The sequence below is a fragment of the Laetiporus sulphureus genome (genome assembly GCF_001632365.1).
Source record: "Laetiporus sulphureus 93-53 unplaced genomic scaffold LAESUscaffold_4, whole genome shotgun sequence".
Classification (NCBI taxonomy): Eukaryota; Fungi; Basidiomycota; class Agaricomycetes; order Polyporales; family Laetiporaceae; genus Laetiporus; species Laetiporus sulphureus.
Genome location: NW_024468513.1, coordinates 1,188,206 through 1,209,369, shown reverse-complemented (window position 1 = coordinate 1,209,369; position 21,164 = coordinate 1,188,206). Strand labels below are relative to the sequence as shown.

The window sequence follows — 21,164 nt, the reverse complement described above, 5'->3', positions numbered from 1 at the left end:
ATTCTATTCGCGTAGTGGGTGGCTTACATACGTTTCATAGACGTTCTTGGGATTCCCTCTCGCTGTAACTTAGCTATCGTGCAAGTCACTTACGGAGTCATTTCCTGCGTATCTCCAGGCATGAACCCGGTCATTGTATTATGCCGCTCTGCTCAGTTGGACATCAGACATGTGGAGGATGGTTTCTTTTTTCGAGAAGCAATTGCACGGCCTTTTGGGCTATGAGCTCATCTCCTTCTGTCCTTGATTCCATATGCATCTACGGATGCTTCGCATGTCTGTTCATCTCTCGCCCTGACTGGCCATCGTCAGTTCAATCCAACCTTACTGCTTAAAGAATGCGGATCTATTCAGGCTTACTACTCAACCGTATAGTAGCCTGGAGCTAGTACAGGTAGATGTCTGTATAATTGCTTCGCTGTCTACTAGTATATACGATGATCGTCCTTAGCTCGAATTGTAGCTTGATCGAGTAGTGAACTAGCAATATGGCCGGCAGTGGCCACGCAATGCCACGCGATCAGTCGCGACCCATGTGACGGTGTCATTGGGCGCCTATTCTATTGAGCATTTTGACCTCGGTCCTCGATCACTTCGAACCTCCTCTCAGTCGATTGAGGATTCACCGAAATGTGTTCGGAGGCAGACACCGCATCTGTCCTCATGGAAGACTCGGAGGAGGTGAATACGCTTGTAAGCCTCGGAGAAGCACTCATCAGCGCGATCCTCGAACGCGCTCCTCTCGACGCGGTCAAAAAAATGATCGAGGATGGCGCGCCGCTCTGGTATCAAGATGAGGATGGCACGTCCGCATTGCACGCCGCTGCTTACGTGGAAAATGAGGAGCTTGTGCGTTTGCTGATACAGGAGGGCGCGGTGTGGAATGCAGGTGAGCCCGAGGCGTGTGCATGAGGGCCATTTGGAAGTCTGATTGTGCCAGCACAGTGGCCAGGTGTGCTAGATGATGTACCAGATGCTGCACAATCAGGCTTTCTGATGTTCTTGTTTTTACTGAGTGCTGACTGATGGTTGACGACTGGCTTCAAAGTCGACAATACGCATAATACCGCAAGTGACATCGCGCTCTCCATGAACAACGAAGAATGCTACAACATCATCCGAGACGCAGGAATCCGCTCAGGTACGTGCTCGAGCTCCCCCGCACGTTACCTGCTGACCTTGCCAGCTTGGTTTCAGAACTGCTGCTCACGCTTCTGTCCTCGAAATTACCTGCTGAGAAGTCTCCATTGTCGCTCATCTTGAAGGCTACCGATAGCACCGCGGCTGGTTCGACGGAGGAGTTTCTCTCGTCGAAACTGAGATATACGACCGACGAGCACGGGCAAGAGATTTGTCTCGTGAAGGTCAGCGATGACGAAGATGTCGGGGTAATGATGGGCTGGGAGCGTCCGATCAGTGAGTGCGGCTGGGCTCTGTGTTAGGCGTCCCAAGGCTAAGTGCGCCAGTGCGAAGTGCAGGAAACCGTGCACAAGCTGTGCGACGACCATGAAAAGCTCGCTGATGGTCTGAAGATACTCAACGTCGGCTTTGGACTTGGCATAGTATGAGTTTGCCTCGTCCGCGGGTGGAACATCTGTTCAGCTGACGGGATGTAGATTGACAGCCTTTTCCAAGAGTTGCCTACACCTCCCGCGCTGCATGTCATCATCGAGCCGCATCCGGACGTCCTGCAGCACATGCAGAAGCTGGGCTGGTTTGACAAGAAGGGCGTCGTTGTTATTGAAGGAAAATGGCAAGACTTCATGGAGAGTGAAGAGTTGCTTGGTGTGGGTGGCTTTGATGTCGTCTATACGGACACGTTCTCCGAAGATTACAAAGGTGTGTAAAGTCTGGGTGCACGGAGATGGTCATAGAGTGAACCTTCCATGCCCTAACAGATCTGCAAAAGTTCTTCGAGCACGTCCCTGACCTATTAGCAGGCCCAGAGTCTCGCTTTGGCTTCTTTAATGGCCTAGGAGCGACGAGTACGTCAATTATCGTGATTGCGTGCAGCTGATGTGCTCATCTATCTTGTAGATGCCTTATTCTACGACGTGTACAGACACGTCTCCGAATTGCACCTCGCCGACGTTGGCGTCGACGTAGAGTGGAGCGACGTGGACGTATTCGCGGGAGACGATGATCGATGGGGTAAGACGCGAGAGTATTTCGCTCAGCGGCTATACCGCCTACCAGTCGGGAAGATGAGAGCCATTGGATAGTTAGCCCGCGATGTCTTGATTCGCTGGTGATTTAGCGGGAGAAATTAACATCTAGACGTGGCGCTGGAGCTGATGCTTGATACGAAGCGCATGTCTGATTTATCACCGCGTTCCTGCTCTTCGCCTCGCCTCCTGCACGCGGACGGCTCATGTTCGTTATCTGAATCCATGGAGGACCTGGCCTACCTAGAAGGGAGGCACGCTATAGTCCAGTACAATGCAAGATCCTAGACGCTTTCCTATTGAGGCTTCAGTGGCGTTTGCCGATCAGAGATCTCGTCGCAACGATGTCAAGACGACAGCGTGGGCAGTGCACCGTGCGGCCATTCCGACTCCCTCATAACAAGAGCTCTCTCGCCCTCTCCACTCTTTTCCTGCAGGCAGGACCGTTGTCTATACTTTCAACGTCGACCGGTTCGACCTTTCTCTCTTTGCATTCCCTGTTCACCTTTCCGCACTGTCCAACTCAGTCTACATTCCTGCTCGCGAGGCGAGACCTTTTACGCGCTAGACATTGATTGGAAAAATGGTTTCTAACAATATTTCCTTGGTGAGCGGGCCAGAACATGCTCTCTCGGCGAAATGGAACTGTCCTGACTCTGTACCCCCTTGGGCGCGAAGCGTCTTCCCGTCGATCAGCCACCCCCGGAGCAGGTCCCCACCCCATTGCGTTCTTTTGTGAGTTGCGATATTTGCAGAATGTCCGTAGCGTGACCTTACGCGCTTGCGTTTGCAGATCTCTGAGGCAGCATGGCAAGCCCGGCTGCGCGCCGTCACTCGCAAGGGCTCCCGCTACATCAAACCCAAGTTTGACCTCGTATGGGTCATCCTGACACTCATGTGCGAGTCTCTCTTCGACCTATAATCGATGGCCGTCTTACCGCCATATTATAGCACTTCTTTTGCGCTCCCGATTGCCATGTACTACGTTGCTCTCCACGTGCTGCCAACCGAGAACGATAACGTCGAGTTCGACTACTTCCCCTACGGGTGGGACGAAGCAGGGCGCGTATGGAAAGCGCGCGGAATCAGCATGGCCGTCTTCATCGGCGTCGTGCTCGTCATGTGGCTGCCGATGCTCCTCTGGAAGCTCAGCGTGCGTTCGATTCACTGTTCATGCGCTGTCCAGGTTTGTTGAGACGGTGGAATGCAGGGCAAGCGCAAAGTGAACAAGATGCTGCAGCGATTTGAGAACGAGGACCGCGCGGTCAGGCCCAACATCGAGCTTCCCACGTACAGGATCTCAATGCCCCAGATCTCCGGAACTGCTCTGGTGAGCTAAGGCTGGTCCATCTCCGAGGAACAGCGGGCTAATTTGGTCATTCTAGAACCTGACGATCACCGTACCCGGAGGGGCAGTTCCTACCTCCTTCCAGACCGGCGCGCAACTGCCTCCAGTAAGTGACAGCGCTATAGTCAACTTATGCACTACATGCTCATACCTCGGTCTCCCTGCAGTATATGATCAACCCTCCCACCGATCCTGCCGCGGCAGCGTACGGCTACGGGCAAGCCCCTCCCACCTTCAACGGCCCGGGATACGGTGTGCCGCTGTACAACCAGTTCGACGAGAAGGTCCCAGAGTACGTGGGCCCGGCGCCGGGCCTCTACACGCTTTCGGACGAAAAGCACGACTTCGAATATGTGCATGTATGAGCGCGCACGGTGTGGGCATGAATGTCGCGATGCTTTCGAGATTGTTTCTGACCGTGAACGTGGATGGAGTGGCGCTGCTGGCGGCCTGTAGTACTTTGTCTGGACAGTCTGTTCGTTTGTTTGGTTTGTTTTACGAGCATAGCTTATAGCACTGTGCATTGTCTGTATCATACATCATAGACCAGCTCAGAGGTCATGCAGGAATATGTTGGCAATGATCATGAGTGCTTGAGATACGGCCACCGCGCCACGACGAGGGAGGGAGGGAGCGCGTAGATCGCGTTCGACTCGGATGACGCGCGTCCGTCAAGACACCTATACTTGTCCATCACCTCGAATACATCGTCCTGCTTATTGAGCTTGAAGCTTACGCTGAAGTCTTTGTGAGGCCAAACCGCCCTGCTTGTACTGAAGGAATAACATACCCATCGAGCGTCCCGGTCGACGTGCAACTTGCTGAGCGAGTAACCCGCCGGTTGGTATTCGTTCCATGCAGACATTTCCAGGATGAACCCAAGAGCTGCCCTTGCAGATACATTCTGAGCTTCCATTTACACAAGGGAAGACATGACAATATACAGTCTGTACATCTACGATAGGTGCGTGGTGCGTGCACCCAGACGCGCTCTAGACTGAATGAATGACTGGACATTCTTCCCCGCTAGGCACTGCAACTGCGTGTACTACCAGGACTGGCACCGCACAAGGCGTCCACGGGTCGCAGTCGAGGGCGGGATGCTGCCAGCCGTCTCCGCGGCGGTTTATCCGCAGAAAGAGGAGCCAGTCGTGGACAACACCTCCCGCTTCAGCACGCCCAGGAACACACTCGCCTCCTCGTCCGGCATCCTCGTCGCCCTCAACGAAGATGCCCCGCGTACGCCCCTCCCTCCTCCTCGGCCCTCCTCACCCTTCACTCCCGCGCCGCCCTCAAATGCCATGCTGACGTTCGACGAGGAGTCCAAGCTCGTATACGGCGTGGTGCTCTCGCTGCGCAACATGATCAAGAAGCTCTCTGGCAGGTCAGTCTTAGTCTTCAGATCCTTCCCTCGGCGACGCCAGCTGACGCATGACGTGCACTGGTAGGGACGAGCAGTTCGTCAACTACCGCACGTCGAGTTACAAGCTCCACCTGCATGAGACGCTATCCGGATACAAGTTCGTCATGCTCAGCGACCCCAGCGTCGACTCGCTCCGCTTCGTCCTCCGCCAGATCTACTCCGGACCGTTTCTCGAGTACGTCGTGCGCAATCCGCTCGCGCCCATGGACTCGCGCGAACAGGGAATAGATAACGAGTACTTCCGTACGAGTACGGATAGAATGATCAGGGGGCTGACTGTCTTTGAATGATGATAATGATGATGAGCTCTCCGTTCGCGCTTATGTATCGGCGATGATGCGTCGATGGACCAAGAGACGTGATTGCCATGAGTAAAGTGATCTCCTCGAGGGATCGTTACTATGTTGGACCACACCGCGACTTCTGGAGCACATCCAATGCTCTAGACGGAATGATGCATTTGCGGATATAAATACATCGGGCAATAGCAATAGATCTCCAAGTCCTCCAATCCTCTCCATGATAAGTGTCTAATAACTATGTGTCGTCCAGCACGCTCAACGGACTGCCGATGTCATCATCTATAGGCTCAGCATCAGGCATCGGCACATCTTCGTCCTGTGTCTCCTGCAGCTTCTTCCGCACGACGTTCATCAGAGACGTCTTCATATCCCTCTCCACCTTCTCCTCTTCTCCTTCTTCGCCCGCAACGGCTTCATCAAGAGCCAGCTTTGTTTGACCAAGTGCCAGCATGTCCTCTTCAATTGAGCCCTTCGTGATGAGCTTGACGACATCGACGTCCTGCTTCTGGCCTATTCGATAAGCACGATCCTGCGCTTGTTTGTCATTGTGCGGATTGAAGTCTTGATCGAACCTGCGCAGTAAGAGATGATGACAGTTGAAACGGCGAAGACGCAGCAGATAGAACGGCGACGCACATGATCACAACGCTAGCTGCAGTGAGGTTGATGCCCATGCCGCCTGCCTTCGTGGAAAGTAGGAACACGGTGATGGACTCGTCGGTATGGAAGTCGTCGACAAGGGATTGCCGGTTATCGACTGGAGTCGAACCGGTCAACAGCAGATACTTGATCGACTTCTGCTGTAGCACCTTCTGAAGGATATCCAGAATCTGCGTGAACTACAACATTTCCAGCATACATGTCAGCATAGCACCACAGTAACACAAGAGAGGTTCCATACCTGCGAGAATATCAAGACACGACGTCCTGCGGCCTGGTACTTGTCGAGCAGCTGCATGAGAACCTTAACCTTCCCGGCTTCCAGGTAGCAGCTCTCCGCCTGGAGGAACTTGCGAGTTGACTAGCAGAATGTATCATTCAGCATCGTTATGCCATAATCATGTCGAGAGAACGAACGTTATACGATGCGCAGTACTCCTGCAGCTCTGCATCAGTCATAACCTCCAAATCCTCCTTTATGTACTGGAAGACAGCCTTCCGCCTCTTGAAATCAGGCTCCTTCAACAGCAACTTGGCAACACGCGTAAGCGTGTCGTCCGTGAAACGTCTTCTGAAAAGCATGGGATGCGACGCAGCCTTCCGCAGATCCATGAGGACGTTCGAGCTGTTCTCAACGTACAGCTTATCCTTCGGGCGTGTGTTCGCGCGGGTCCTCTTCGCTGGCTTGGGTTCGTCCACGATCTCAGCGGCCTGAGCGTCGACATCGAAGATTGTCTTCCTCGACCGCTGCAGCGCTTCGTTGTAAATAGATCTCTGGAGAGGAGTCATGTCACACCACTCGATCCGCTCGTTCTTCTTCGGAAGATCCTTGAGAACCTGATACCACATGAATGATCAGACCATCTACGCAATACTCGTGACAAATCGGTCCTTACCTGGTCTTTGCGTCTTCGCAGAACAAACGGCGTGAGCATCTTCTTGGCTCGCGAAACACGTTCTTGAGCTAGCAATGTCACTTTGGAGTCACCCTTCGTCTTGAAGACCGCACGTAGAGAGTCAAGGTCAGCTGCAAACTGCTGAGGCAGGATGAAGTTCATGAGAGACTACGAGACCTCAATCAACATCTGAGAGTCTACAGGCTCATGTGGACTCACGACTAGTTCCTGGAGATTGTTTTGAAGAGGTGTTCCTGTGAGAAGCAATCTCCATCTTGACTCGTATCGAAGCAATGTTTGGTACCGTTGGGATTGGAAGTTTTTGAGGACGTGTCCCTCATCAAATACGCAAGCCTGAGGGGTCCTCATGAGCGATGACATCTCACATCAAGGAAGGGGAGCAACACGTACATCCCACTCAATCTTCCTGAAGAACTTGCGATCCTTCTCATCGCCTTGCGCGAGATTGTACGTCGTGATCAAGACCTCCCAACCTTCACCCGTCTTATTGTTATACCGCGTCTCCAAGAGACTTTGACGCAACGCAGGACGCTCCTCTTTGCCACCGTAGTAGGTGTTTACGGACATGTTAGACGCAAAACGATCAAACTCCCGGCACCAATTCTCTAGAGTTGAGGATCTGTAGTCCAGAGTCGATGAGAAGGGCATAGCCAGCAGTTGTGAGCAGAACCTACGGTACGACAACGAGATGAGGCCCGTGGCGTCCCTTCTCTTTCAGATGTGCAAAGAAGCTGATGACCTGGATGGTCTTGCCCAAGCCTGTGCGAGACAGTGGTCAATAAACAATCATCGAAGTAGAGCCACGATACTTGCCCATCTCATCGGCCAAGATGCAACTCAGCTTCCTGCGATACAGCAGGTTGAGCCAATTGATACCAATCATTTGGTATTCCTTCAACTGTACACCCTCCTCTAGCAATGATGGCTGGGATGTCAGATAATAGCTTGGCTTGCTATCCGTCAGGTCAGCCTGGTCATGCAGACTGAGAGTCCCGTCAGTCGGATTCGTGTTCTCGACTCCAAGAGAAGGATCGCGGGATCGCGAATGCTTTGTCCACGAAGCGATCTCAGCCTTGAGTTCGGCTCCAATCTCTTCACAGTCTTGGAGGATGCTATCAACCCTGCCGTAGCCTTCGAAAATAGCCACGCAGTCCTCGAACATCCGTGGACTGATTCCAGCCGGTCCCGCTTTCTTCTTGCCTTGCGATAGTCTCGCTCGCAAATCAGCCACAGAAGAGAATGGTCGCAACTCGATGATTTTATTGGCTTGCTCAACGGTGCAGCCTATCGAGAAACAATTAGCAAATGCAGAGTTAGCAAATGCAGAGTGATTGAGGAACAGGAACTCACCCGTAATCTCCTGCAAGCCCTCGGCAGCAGCTGTGTTAAAGTAATTGAGCACGCGAAGCTCATGGCGACTATCCTCTTTCGGTCTTGCAACGCGGGCTGACGCATCGCTGTCAACGGATTCCGCCTCGGATTCGGAGTCTATGACCTTGCGCTTCAACCGCTTAACTCGAGCCTGCGAAACAACTGGGCTGCCAGGAGTTTGGGGAGGTTCCAGGTCCGCTGCAGCGAGGGAAGGGGTCGACGGGCCGGGCTTGGAAGGGGGCTTGCCATCCAGGGCTGGTCGGCTCTTGTATATCATAGATTGCTTCCCCCTCTCTCTTATAGCAGCACGCTGAGCCTTATTAGCTTCATCAATCTCCTTCACTCGTCCTGTCTCAGCCGTCGGTCGCGCTACTGGTTTTCCATTCGATGCTGACGGTGGCCGCCAACTGGGGTCGGTGAGAAGGGCCGATGCCTTCTGGACGTCGCCTCCGGCCTGGTCCCATGCAGCACGAACAACACTGAGCGGATGCAGAGGTTGTACCATTTTGAAACGAGTGAACCTAGGGTCTTCGCTTTCGGATTGAGAGGGCTGAGAAGACGACGGTGGCTCCTGAGGTGATTGCGCGTGCCGTACGATGCGTGATCTGGAGGGGCCAGCAACGTCCATGGCATCCGAGATGGACTCGTCAGAAGATATTGATGACAATGAGAACGTGCCATTGACTCTGCGTTTACGGCCTGGTGCCTGAACCTCAGGAGACTCGGGCGAGGTCAAGAGGTCTAATGGATCCTTCGGTGAGCGACCACGGTTGATTCTCTTGCGGGGACGCTCCCCATCCCCCGAATCCTCCGTTTCCGACATCTGTCTCCCATTGCCATTCCAAGGACGCGTAAACGACGCGTGTGGGACGCTGTTGCCTCGCACAAATCCACTGGGTGCTGTCAGCGGATCAACGCGTACCGGCGTGAAGGGCTGCGATGGCGGCTCTGAATGAATGAGGCCAGGAATGCCATCTCCAAGGCTGTCGGATTGCCAGAAGGACCGATTGGAATGATGACTGGGATCGTGAGGAGGAGGGCTTGAGTTAGGCGCAAGGACATTGCCAGGTGAGATGGGAGTCGCGGAGAAATAGCGCGATGGAATCGTCGCATCGCGCGACTGCGCGGGCGGTCTGTCCAGCGTCGTGCCGGCCGCCGTCCACGAAGCAGACGCAGGCAGGACACTCTCATCCACAGAGGTGTTCTGTTGTTTCTGCTTCTTCTTGAACTTGAGCTGTTCCAAGGCCGCCTTCTGATATGACGGGGCGGGACGTGGTGCAATCGCGGTCAGGAAGGCACAGATACGGTAATTTAAACCACGACACTGACTTTATTAGCAGCAGCACCAGGTCCTAAGGACATCATGAAGTTGTCGAAGAGAGTGAGAGTCTATGAGGATGTAGTTACGACGACTACGACGAGGCCTAGGTGTGTATGATATGGACGACAAAGCAGACGAACTCTAATAATGTGTCCCTCTGTCGGAGAGCCAATCAACTGTGGCTGCAGCTGCCAGGGCTAGTAAATAATTACGACTTAAGACTGGGACAACAACACCGACCGAGGTCAATTAGTCCACAAGCAATTCAAGCTATGAGTAGGAATGAGGGAGAGATCGCACAGCAGCACCTCCTTGTCTGACTGGCATGAATCTTCGCCGCACGCTTGAGCAGGTAGGAGGATCACGTCTGCATTGCATTGAACAACGAGAGACTAACGTACAAATAGTACTAGCGCATTCTGACTCCCGGTGGCAGTAGCGGCCAAGCAAAGAACGAATCCAACAGCCGACTGAAGGTGAGCCATGAAGCCCCTCGGATGTCGGCGGCGATACTCATCACAAGGGCAATCCGGCACGGTGACAACGGGTGCATGTCGCGAGCAATACTAGACTGAGTGATGGTAATAAAACAATCTACAGTGAAGTAGTTCAGCGTCGTGCGAGACAATGACTAGTGGAGAGCCAGTACCTTACTCTGCAATGTTAATCGCGTGACGATGGTACACGGTACCATATGGTGCTCGACACAATTGAGACCGTAAACGAGACATTAGCGCAGAATGCAGGCTACATTCTTACGATGTAGACATGACAGCGAAGCTGGACGGCCTCAAATGCACATCTTCATTGCTGCACGAATCCTGAGCATCGCGGGAAAAGGCTGCAATTTTGCTGGATCGCAATCAACCTTGGATGCGTCCCAGAGGGTGTACTAGCGCATAGGGGCTGTCAAACTTCTCAAGCCTTTCGCATAATAGTAATTGAGGCCGATTGGATCAACTGCATAGGCAATTGCCTCAGTGGCGTCGATATAAGAAGAAATAAGAAACACACGTTGCAGCAGAGATGAACACGGTCATCCAACAGCAGCCCCAGCGCAATCCTCTCGGATAATGTAGCGTTGGCGCCCCGAGAATCGCACGGATGCTTCCGACCAAACATCGCTGCGCGGTCTATTGAGACTACGATACTCGGAACTTGGCCCACCAATGGCTTTCGTTGTGAACACGGCCATACACATCTGCCATGTTCACGCGACAGAACACTGTGATTCTCTAAATCGCAGCTCTGGAAGTAAATTTGATGTTGCAGCACGCCTATCGGCAAAATCCGGATCCAAGTCTAGCGGAACAGCAGGTTGAATAGCGCGAAGACGTGAGATGTTCTCCACGCACCAGAGGAGAGAATGCGACCCGCGAGCGAGAACTCCTGTGAAAGCTAGGCCCGGCCCCTGCTTTCAATGCACGAAGAGGGCGCGTCTTCTCGAGCGCTTAAGCACTAAGTGCAACCTGTCGGCCCTGCGATGCGTGTATGCCATTCACAGGTGTAGCTCACGGATCGCAGAAAAAATAGCCCATCGAGGCTTCTAGCGTGAGTGAAACACTAGCAGCTAGTTCAGACAACGGAATCACAGGCAAAGGCAGGAGGCTCTAAGACGATCTATCCGCGAACGGGTGTGAATTCTGGCGGACGAATGCGAACGCCATGGAAGGCACTAACCTGAGCCTTCCTTTCTTTGTATTGCTGAGTAGTTATTGACAGTGCATTAGTTGCAATCTATGACCATCGACGTCTCAGCGAGTGGAGAACGCTGCGACGCAGGATTGCGTGGCACGATAAGAGAGCGGAATGATGGTGGTTGGAGAAAGAGAGCAGAAGCGCTCATAGCAGTCACGCCGTAACTGATCACGCACCGCCGCAGTTGGCAGTTGCCGCACTTGTGAGCGAACAGCCTCGGGCTGCGCCTTTGCACTTGCACTTCCACGACTCCTCCTTCGTAACAATTTCGTCGCCATAAACATGGGATTTATGGATGCCATAACCCTTATTGGCCTCCTAGGGCTATCATTGGCAGCATCTCTGCTCATTACGGTCCCTTTGACTGGGGCATTGGTACGGTTGCGAGGTGCGTGATTTAAGAGGATAGTACTTCTCCATTCGATTGACGAGCGGGGCATTTGAATGCGCTTTCCAGCGAACTATAATCCTCGTGGATTGCGTTTGGATGCTGAAGGGAACATTGAACCGCATACTGGGCCTGTGGTGACGTCGTTCTTTGGCATGCTTAGGCGCGTGAAGCGCATTGAGGTGAGTGTGAACCGCTGATGATATTTATAAATAACGCTTTCTCAACATCGTTGCAAAGGGGTGGGCCGGACTATACAAAGGCCTCAGTACGTGTCTCCACCGCCATGGACAGATCTGGTATTCACAGGACCTACTCTAGTGCCAACGCTGTCATTCAGTCTGGTGCTCACTATTTTCGCCGTGGCGGTTCTTAATGCAAATACGCCAAGTACCCCCGGTCGAGCGGATCCTCCTGCTGCCGGATTATTCGGAACCCTAGCGTTTGGGATGCTTTCGATGCTTATGTCACTTCCTGCTGCCATCATCACATACCGGTGCGTCTAACTGCGATCAATCAGCCATTCGGGAACTGACCGTTCCCAAAGGTCTATCACCACGCCATACAAGCTTCCTTACTTCCGCCCTTTCTACTCACTCCGCATCTTATTAACTCCTACCGAGCGCAAGCGACCGTGGATCCTGTATATGACTCCTGGGCTTCTTGCTGCGGAATCTCTTCATGTCGCCTATACAGCGCTATTGCTTTCCGGCGTTCGAGCACTCCTCTTACCACGATCAGGATCGACAGACTATTCCCTCAGCCCCGTCAGGTTCGGACTTTACATGACCATCGAGATTCTGAGCACAGCAATCCTGTGCCCATTGGAGGTCATTACAACGAAGTTGGCTATCCAACGTAACCATGCGGCGCCGGAATACAACTCCGTGGAACAGGAAGTCGAGGACGATGCCTTAGATGGTGCGGAGTATACCGAGTATTCAGGCGCAGAGGAAGACGTGATTGGGTGAGTCATTCCCAATTATGATCAGCTGCAAGTTAATAATATCTCGTTTGCCATTCGTAGGCTACGTCATGAGAAGGATCCCTACCTGGGCCTCGTTGACTGCGCGAAGCGAATCATTGATGAGGAGGGATGGAGGACTCTATACAGAGCGTGGTGGCTCACCATGCTCAGCGGCATTGCAAGTGGGCTGGCGTCCGTGGCGCCGAACATGTCTTAAGGTGGCATTCTAGGTGATCGAAATCCGGCTTCGCTTCTATCTCGCGTAACTCGTGGATGTCTCCGCAGGTGATAGCATTTTGAAGTACGTACCTATGTAGCTACCACTCACCATTGTAATGTGCCTCGATATCGAGTATATATTGTGTTCCGCTTGCGTGCAACTGGTCTCGATGGCAAAGACAGCCTGTTGTTTCGAAATGCTCTCAACACTAACGTGGAGTGCCACTGGGTGCCAGGCTGCTGGCTATGTTTGGCCATGTGCGGCGACACGATCGGTATCGATCGTCCGTCAAACTTCCGAGTCGTTGTCACTTTGTGGTGAAGTCCGACACCAGTGGTCGCGGAGGATTGAAGTCGCCGCCATACACTCTTGCAGAATGCGGCGTCGGTCTGGCGCATGGCCACGGAACTATGCCGCCAGGGCTGCGGTCCTTTCACCACGTTCGACGCAGCTGACCCCCGGTTCCTAAAAGGTCCTGGCTCAAACGACTTGCAGACTGCCTTTATGGTCCGTCACCACGCCTTCAAACAGCCGGCTAAACTTGTTTCCATAGGTCGGCGATACCCGTGGTGCTGTTGCGCTAAAACTAGCACGGACAACCCCGCAAGCACAACATCACTGGCCACCCATCACTTCGCGATGGTATTCCCTCGGTTATGCAGATGTCGCGATCAGCATTAAGTCCTCCTTGTGGACATGGTCTATTCATAGTTCACTGTACTCATGACTTGGCCACCCTTGCCAAGCCGTTTCTCCATTTTGTGCATCAGCGCCTGGTATTTTTACGCTGCTGCTTTCCCATCCCATACAGTCTCTTGATCAATACAGTCCGACGTCTAATCATATCCTGAACCCGACAGGTGGCCATCAGTGTGTCACGGAACACGGGCGAGTCCGACGGCTGTACACATAAACCGCATTCCAGCAATACAACAGAGCGCAGTGCTCACGACATACATGCCCCATCCTCAGAGGTTGTGCTATCAATAGCGTTGTCTCTGGCGGCCGCATGAGAGCTCCAAGAGTCGAGACTAGGAGTACGACGTTGCAAATTACGATACGTGCGTTTTAACTCCTTCAGAAGCTACGTGACGGTCAATCTGATTACGCGGACGAGCCGCCGGCTCCCAGCAGACCTGATGGGATAAAGCTCGTCCAGCAGAATGGGCACCGCAGCTTTAAAAAGCGCCCAACCCGTCTGCACGATGATGTCGAAATTCTTCTCCCGCTCTGCTGATCACAATCAAATTCCAATTCCGTCGCAGGTTGCGCGGTCGGCTCCAGGGGAATGCCGACTCATCTTGAATCTCAATTCAGTTACATCCAGGCAGCACCGACCGTCGCCACAAAACTCAGCTGAGCATCTGGAACGCCTCCGCATTCACGTACTGACTGAGAGCTATTATTATCCAGCATCTTATCCACAAGTGAATTTTAGCTGGTATGGTGCCACGACGGCGCTGGTCTCGCCGCTCGTCACATCATTGGTTCGCGCAAAGTTGTTCGCCATGAACCGAACATCATCCGTCATGCCCGCAGCTTCCGTTTCCAATCTCAGTACGCTTCCCTCACGTCAGTTCGACATGGTACGGTCTAGTACGACAGGTAGGACCGTGCGGCGCCCCCCAGGGCCCTCCGAGACGGCGTCCCTTTACTCACACATATTCCCTGCATCTCCCGAACGTACCTCGCTGACTGTAGTCCTCGAGGCAGGTTTACGGCCCCGATTGCAGGCGCTCGCTCCAATCCAAATTGGCATTCTCGGAGTGCGACCCGCGGACCACGCTCCAATCAACGACCTAGAAGGCTCATTGGAGATTCAACATTCCAGGGTGCCCTACGGATCTGATTCCGCACGTACCTATATGCGCTATCATGGAGCATAACAATGCAAAGCGATTTTCTACACTGATCGTCAAGCACACTTCGGAGCCGCGCGGTCCGGTTGCTGTTGATGGTTATCCTCATCACATGATGCGTCGCACGGGTCCCCCTCTGCGCAAATATTGTTTGGGATGACAAAAAAAACGTTGCCAGAACGCTCCTTAACGGAAAATCCGTTTCCTCCGGTTCGGGTTCCATCCAGTCTTGGCATGTATGCCAATCAGAAAGAAAGGCTATTTGCAGAAAAGACGTACCTGGGCTCCATATCTAGAATGCTCGCCCTTGGCGTCCTATTCCAGGGACTCTTCTCATCAGGCCCACCTTCTCTACAAACGCAGACGCTGTCGGAGAGGAACAAGGCGACGATAGCAGGGCGACACCTGTTGCTGAGCTGCAAATTGTTTGCAGATTCTCGGCAGGCGGCTTGCTCGTATTATCCCCAGGTCGACGCGGCGGAGATGCGATCGTTGCACCGGGGGCACCTGACTCACTGATTGGCGGATGCAGCCAGAGTCGCCGCTTCGTATGCCAATACGTTTCACGGTCGCTCTGATGTTCTTAGAAGACGCACGCATCGCTCGCATATGGCCGAGAATTCACGCACTGCGTAAGACGACGCGTGCCATCGTATCTTGCCAAGACCCCGGACGCCCGACAGGGAACTCCTCCCCCGTGGGCCAGGTACATTAATTTACGAGCGGGTGCTGTGACTTGATAACGCGCAGGCTCTCGAATCACACTGAATATATGAATCACAACAATCCATCAAGGCATGCTGTGTGCGTGGCTGGGCCTGCGACGCTCTGAAGATCACGATCAAGTCTCATGTCAGTGGTGACAGCGCTTATTACGACATCGCCCATTTACTACATAATAATCGCGCTACCGACTGTCCGTCAACGATTTGATCATTCTTGCGCGGTGTTATCACGACATATCGATGCCGTCGGATTGCAGGAAGATATGAGGATCAATCAGCATACCAAGCTCCGCATGGTCGGTGCAATCCACTCTCCATGCTTCTATGCCGACCCCTTCCGGCAGACTGTGCATGTCTGCCAGGGTTCCGCAGAAGGTGGCACGCACGAGCGCGCTGCATTGTATCTAGGCGCCTTTTGCCCGGAGGCACGGAGTCCTTGACTCCCACACGGAAACGCGCCTTGGCCGAGGGAACGGGCACCGGAGGCGCTCGCCTCGCACACGTCTGATGGACATGACGATCTGCCGACGTGACGACCTCGACTAGTCCTCGTGACTCATGTCGCGCAATTGCAATTGATTGACATCCAAATGATCCTTCGGTACGGTAATTTCAACAAATTACTCGCCGGCGCAGGCTAATTGCATAGATCAGGGATCTTGCATGGTTGTCCATGGCAGCGGCCTCCGACAAGTCGGACTTGGCACGCAGCTGTTCATTAACAGCTTGCTTTCGCTATTGGCGAACACGTAGCACTAGGCGAGCACACGCGATATGGACCTCGTGCTGCATTTGTATTGTCCTCCCGCTCTCGAGAATATCACAGTCTATTCTTGGTGTTGGCTTCACCAGATGCTGCCTACACTTAGGTTCCAGCCCGCGGAACCTTGGAATCACGATAGATTCTGCATACAACAGCGGGAGCGTCGAAGGCGTCCAGCAACACAACGCTGGTCTGGCGTCCTTGTTCCGCCGCTGATATTACGTCATTGTCTGTGCGAAGTCGACCACGGACGCTCACGTTCTGTCGGCACATGAGAGCGTCCGCTGCTCGGGCGCTAGCGGTGCTTCAAAGCAGAGCAAGCGAGGTGTTCCGAACATAGCGTATGCGCTCGTGTTGCCGCCAATCGTCGCTGCCTGATCGGACCATCGGCGACTCGCTCAGAAGGCTAGTCAGCAAACGCGTGTGAGCGATGTGGTAGGGATGCGCTTCGACACTGCATGCGAGGCAGCGGGGTCATTCAGTGGGGCAGATTCTATGACAGGCAGCATGAAAGCTTCCGGGTTGCAGCAAATGAAACATATAGCGTGCCCGTGGCGGCGAAGAGCCAAACCACTCTTGGCATTGCTTCTCAGTAGCCTGCGGTGCCGGCTCACGTCAATGCGTGCAGGGGCGTCGAAGCCTGAAGGCGAGAATGATGGCAAGAGCGATCACACGGCCCGATGATGGCGGCGCATTGAAGCAAGTGTCGGCAGACGATCCACCCATTTTGGTGCGGAGAGCGCGCGCGGGGATGATAGCCGCGGATGGATTAAGAATGAGGATTGCTGGGCCAGACGGGGCGCAATGCCGCGTGCATGGATGCAGGGCCGGCAAAGGGCGAAAGAGGGGTTGGCCTCACCAATTGGGGAGAGGGCTTGGTCTCCTTCTGCCTTAGACGCCGCCGTCCGCGGAACGCCCGCTGCGCCAAGCGGCCAAGCGTACAAAGGAAACTATTTCTGATTAGATTCAGGATCGCACCTGCTCGATTGGTCGGCTCGGGCCGCCCGCCGTGCGGGAGCTCCGGCGTGCCGGATCAACGGCGGTGATGCTCCTGCGCGGGGCTTACCGGGGATGTGTGGGTGGGTGGCCGGGGTGCTGCAGTCTCGACCAGGAGGGTGTCGGGCATACGTGGGTTCGCCGAGGCGCAAATGCTATTCACGGATTGGCTTGGCGCCATGGCTTGGGGACACTGTTTCGCAGAAAAGCATCCGCAGGAAGGGTGCATCAGTGGAAGCCGCTGATTGTCGAATTTCAGCGCCCACCCCTGCGTGATGGCTCCTTTCCAATTTCCCACCGCCCTTTGATTCAATCGTTGGGCGCGCGGCTCCATCGACTGCCATAGGTCGCCCGTCCCTGGTTATCGCCAATTTCACCATTTCCCGCTTCTAGCACATCGCCCATTTTCTGGACAATGCGGCGCTATGCCAAGATAAATAGAACTCCCTTTCCCCATGACCTCAGCTGCCATCCCGCCCATTGCTCTTGGCTGATCCTCTAGTACTTCACTGCCGCCATACCATACCATGTCTGTCGATCCAGCACAGCAGCAGCCCAGGAAGAGGAGGAACACCACCGACACCGTCAAACGCACCACGCCCGAGGATGACCATCGCCGTACGTTTTTCCGACGTTTGCCCGTCGCTGCACGCTAAAATCTCTGCAGGCAAGCGACGCAACCGTACCACCCAGTCATGCCTCAACTGCCACACGTCGAAGCGGATGGTACGCACTCGTATATATTCTCGTTGGTCGTCATGCTGATAAAGTCTGCACCCAGTGTGATCGCAAACGTCCATGCGGCAGGTGCACGCAACTAGGCCTCGTACGTATCCCTCCGCTGCCACGACACATCATTTTCTCACTCGTGTAATGCAGACGGGTCTCTGCGTCTACGAGGTAGACGACCCCAGCCGAAAGTGGGTCTTTTTTTTCTGTTGTCTGGTGGAATAACTCATGTATCGAAGGTGCTCTAGTGGCGACTCACAGGACGAGCAGTCTCGCTTGCAGAAACGTGTTGCCGAGCTCGAGAGCGTCATCCGCGAGGTAGACAACCTATTACCGACCGAATAGTTCAAATCTAACCGCTACGTGTTGCAGCTCAAGAACAAACCACATCCCCGATGGGTCTCGGGGGCCGACGCTGTGGAGAAGATCGAGAAGGTCCTCGGCGAGTCATCCAATTCACCGTCCTCAGCGCCCAAGGACACACAGTCAAGCCCTTCGTCACCACGAGCGTCCATCCAGCCCACGCTACGTACCGGCGAGTGCAGCACACCACACGCAGATATGACCAGTCCCTCCCTCCGCCACCCCAACTTCTCTTCACAAAGCTCCCCTTTCATGAGCGGCTGCTCCACACGGGTGCCCTCGAGCCCCTCCATCTGCGGCAGCTCACCCATCGACACGCCATCCCCAATGACGCTCTCTCCGATCGAGCCGCAAATCATGTCAGGCGTCATGCCAGCGGAGTATGACTTCTCCGCACTATTCTCCGGCGAGTCCGCAGAGAAGACGGGCCTCGAGGACAGCTTCTTCGGTGACCTCTGGGACCGCCTCATCCGGCATGATGGACCATGCGACGCGAGCCGCGGCGAGCACTGTGGATGTCTCAACGACCCCGCATTGTACAACGTGATCCTCGAGCTCTCGCTCCGACTGCGCAAGGCTGCAGACCTGCTCAGCCGTTCCCCGAAGCATGCTATCGGCTCAGGGACTTGCTGCCTCATCACCCAGAACATCGCGGAGCTAGACCGCTTCACATCGTGAGTTCTCGGATTCTCGTCTTCCCTTTAGCTAGCTCGGTGCTCAATGGAGTTGATAATCAGGAATGCGCTGGGGAACATCAGCACCCCTCCGGACCCTTTTGTGCCATACGCTGCTGCTTCTCGGGAGCGGCCCACTTTCGCAGCGGGTGCGACAAATGCGACTTTGCAATGCAATGCATTCGGCTCGGCCCGCCCAAACGCATCTGTGGCGCCAGCAGCCACAGTCGCACCTCCGCTACAATCGATGCGGCCGTGGGATTACAAGACCGCGTCATATCCAAGTCCTCCTTGGGACGATTCGTTCATGTCTTGGGTGCCGCAGCCACAGCGGCGTTGACTGCCCGTCGTGCAGCCGCACCTTCCATTTCTATGCAGTATGTTCTGGTATGCTCGGATTGGAATCCATCTCGTTCTAGATTATGAATAGGCGCATACATAGAGGGCTCTTGGTCGTGGCATGAACACATTTGCATCGCATAACATCGCATCGCATATACCTATGTCGTCTCTGTAGAAGCTAGCAGCTGTAGATATATCCAGCACAAGTACTCAGTCGCTCAATATGAAACAGATCACTATCTATCGCCCGTGCGACGAACCCCCCGTCGGATCGCGGAAGGATGATGGCTTGCGTCAGCGGCGCGAGATAAGGTGAAATGGAGTGGACACATCGAGATCCGCCGGATGCTTCCGCGTAGCTTCGCGAATCTCGATCCGCTCGCAGCCACCTCCTCAGTGCCGCCGCCTTTGTTCCAGTCTAACAGTGCGAGCCCTGTCGTTCTTGCAGCGAACGCTGGTAGTGCGCGCAGATCTTCGCTGTTTCCAGGCACGAGGCATCGAGGGAATATCACTACTTATCTTTTTCTGATAGAGATAGCGCAAGCGCATCGTGCAAACTTCCACCTCGCTGGGGCATCGCTGGGTGATCTGATTGTTCCAGGGAATCGATCCCGCATGTAGTATACACTCGTCAGATAGGTGCAACATTTACACACCCATCGGCGGTCGATCGCGCTGAACCGAGGGTAGAACGCGGCGTCATGCCGTCGGAATGCGCGAGAGGATTGCAATGACATGCACATGTCACTGTGTGGTGAGCATCTCCTTTTGCACCGCTGCCTAATGAAGACCTGCCAGTAGTAATGCCATCAATGTTCCCGGACCGGCGTGCAATATGAGCGATTCTGGGCCCTCAGCCCCGCCTTTCACACACCGGCTGGCCAAGAGGAACATCAAGAGGCACATTAACTGGGCAGGACGACACAGCGTGCGCGGTTACTCAATCAAGGCGGACTCCGGTAAACTTGTCCTCGGACTTGGCTGACCTTGGCACGAGCAGCGGGCCGCGCATCGACGGAGATGAGTGGTGCAGCCTCCGGGCACCAAGAATTCGCCGCCCGCCGGCTCTGCCGGACAAGGTTAGCAGCCCGCCGACAATGTGGGTGGATTAACCTGCACGCACTCGAGGCTGCCGGCCCGCCATTCACTCCATTGCACTGCAACGTGACTGAAATCAGGCGCTGTTCGAGACGCTGCTTATCAAGCGCAGTGATACATGAGTATTTGATCCCTTGGCCTTGGACGTGGAGGCTGCAAAGTGGAATTGATGGCAGGCAATTTACAGAGACGCAGATACTCGCGTCAGTGCGGCCAGACGCGGGCAGCGCAAGACTTATCGCCTGGAGAAGTTCGAATAAGGCAGGTGCAGGACCCTTACGAAGCTGCATCGGCACGCAACGTGACTTACCACGGCAACTCTCCTGCAGCGCGAGGGAGAAGCAGCAATTGAGAACATGCTTACATAATGATTGCCAAGCGTCGCCAAGTCTTCCCGGGCCTTGGCGGCTCGAGCGGTCCCTCAACCGGCCGCCACGCTCATCGGCTCCGGTGAGCGCGCAGTTGACTACGGCCCGCCAAGCTACTCGCCGCCCTCGCGCTCAACTCAGTCTGCACAGGTCTGCACTGGCGTGCTGGCATGGGGAACACACTCTTTGTGATCTCATGCATTCAGACAGACTCTTGCAACATGCCACAAGATGGATATCCGTCTAAATTCTCAATTATCAATGCTTAAGGTGAAAGAAGTCGAACAATGATGTAGAAGCGACGGGAAGACCGTGTTGGCAGTGCTGATTCCTACCTAGATGAGTCGGCGCTGTCGTGTTCAACACGCCCAAGAGAACCGAGAGCGCTCGGCATACTTCGTACTGCGCTTAGATACGTATTGCCTTGACAAGGACGGGGTATCCGCCGAGCGCAAGGGGCACTGTAA

General features: G+C 54.3%; 9 protein-coding genes across 9 annotated transcripts; 8 read left to right on the top strand and 1 right to left on the bottom strand.

Annotated features, from left to right (window-relative positions):
• Positions 1–663: 663 nt before the first annotated feature.
• LAESUDRAFT_789502 (S-adenosyl-L-methionine-dependent methyltransferase) lies at positions 664–2,571 on the top strand (the record flags this gene model as incomplete). The annotated part of the gene is made up of 7 exons (XM_040913916.1): positions 664–889; positions 1,049–1,141; positions 1,198–1,416; positions 1,474–1,562; positions 1,617–1,839; positions 1,899–1,985; positions 2,038–2,571. The coding sequence occupies 7 exons, from the start codon at positions 664–666 to the stop codon at positions 2,220–2,222; spliced, it is 1,122 nt and encodes a 373-aa protein (XP_040768775.1). The 3' UTR covers positions 2,223–2,571.
• A 315-nt stretch (positions 2,572–2,886) lies between these two features.
• LAESUDRAFT_361677 (uncharacterized protein) lies at positions 2,887–4,222 on the top strand. The gene is made up of 6 exons (XM_040902170.1): positions 2,887–2,900; positions 2,959–3,318; positions 3,376–3,441; positions 3,554–3,619; positions 3,681–3,862; positions 3,973–4,222. Exons 2-6 carry the CDS (start codon positions 3,091–3,093, stop codon positions 4,025–4,027), a joined length of 597 nt encoding a protein of 198 aa, XP_040768774.1. The 5' UTR covers positions 2,887–2,900; positions 2,959–3,090; the 3' UTR covers positions 4,028–4,222.
• A 223-nt stretch (positions 4,223–4,445) lies between these two features.
• On the top strand, positions 4,446–5,226 carry LAESUDRAFT_693558 (TRAPP complex subunit bet5; the record flags this gene model as incomplete). Its single annotated transcript, XM_040906171.1, has 3 exons — positions 4,446–4,477; positions 4,544–4,897; positions 4,962–5,226. The coding sequence occupies 3 exons, from the start codon at positions 4,446–4,448 to the stop codon at positions 5,224–5,226; spliced, it is 651 nt and encodes a 216-aa protein (XP_040768773.1).
• Positions 5,227–5,318: 92 nt separating this feature from the next.
• LAESUDRAFT_361822 (uncharacterized protein) lies at positions 5,319–9,641 on the bottom strand. Its single transcript, XM_040902172.1, has 11 exons — positions 9,516–9,641; positions 8,166–9,438; positions 7,629–8,099; positions 7,490–7,574; positions 7,206–7,434; positions 7,014–7,148; positions 6,795–6,962; positions 6,316–6,735; positions 6,140–6,259; positions 5,875–6,077; positions 5,319–5,810 (listed from the first exon to the last, which is right to left on the bottom strand). The coding sequence occupies exons 1-11, from the start codon at positions 9,549–9,551 to the stop codon at positions 5,474–5,476; spliced, it is 3,477 nt and encodes a 1,158-aa protein (XP_040768772.1). The 5' UTR covers positions 9,552–9,641; the 3' UTR covers positions 5,319–5,473.
• Positions 9,642–11,428: 1,787 nt separating this feature from the next.
• LAESUDRAFT_693554 (mitochondrial carrier) lies at positions 11,429–12,877 on the top strand. The gene is made up of 6 exons (XM_040906170.1): positions 11,429–11,593; positions 11,663–11,775; positions 11,834–11,861; positions 11,915–12,089; positions 12,141–12,560; positions 12,621–12,877. The coding sequence occupies exons 1-6, from the start codon at positions 11,488–11,490 to the stop codon at positions 12,775–12,777; spliced, it is 999 nt and encodes a 332-aa protein (XP_040768771.1). The 5' UTR covers positions 11,429–11,487; the 3' UTR covers positions 12,778–12,877.
• Positions 12,878–13,596: 719 nt separating this feature from the next.
• On the top strand, positions 13,597–14,802 carry LAESUDRAFT_362331 (uncharacterized protein). The gene has a single exon (XM_040902173.1). The coding sequence runs from the start codon at positions 13,944–13,946 to the stop codon at positions 14,664–14,666; it is 723 nt and encodes a 240-aa protein (XP_040768770.1). The 5' UTR covers positions 13,597–13,943; the 3' UTR covers positions 14,667–14,802.
• A 566-nt stretch (positions 14,803–15,368) lies between these two features.
• On the top strand, positions 15,369–15,948 carry LAESUDRAFT_361815 (uncharacterized protein). The gene has a single exon (XM_040902171.1). The coding sequence runs from the start codon at positions 15,490–15,492 to the stop codon at positions 15,802–15,804; it is 315 nt and encodes a 104-aa protein (XP_040768769.1). The 5' UTR covers positions 15,369–15,489; the 3' UTR covers positions 15,805–15,948.
• LAESUDRAFT_747587 (uncharacterized protein) lies at positions 15,622–16,339 on the top strand (the record flags this gene model as incomplete). The annotated part of the gene is made up of 2 exons (XM_040911480.1): positions 15,622–15,965; positions 16,019–16,339. Coding segments are annotated over exons 1-2 (330 nt in total), but the record flags the coding sequence as incomplete, so codon positions are not given.
• Positions 16,340–17,269: 930 nt separating this feature from the next.
• LAESUDRAFT_693551 (uncharacterized protein) lies at positions 17,270–19,494 on the top strand. The gene is made up of 7 exons (XM_040906169.1): positions 17,270–17,741; positions 17,791–17,849; positions 17,905–17,949; positions 18,003–18,043; positions 18,092–18,170; positions 18,225–18,889; positions 18,953–19,494. The coding sequence occupies exons 1-7, from the start codon at positions 17,651–17,653 to the stop codon at positions 19,227–19,229; spliced, it is 1,257 nt and encodes a 418-aa protein (XP_040768767.1). The 5' UTR covers positions 17,270–17,650; the 3' UTR covers positions 19,230–19,494.
• The last annotated feature ends 1,670 nt before the right edge of the window (positions 19,495–21,164 follow it).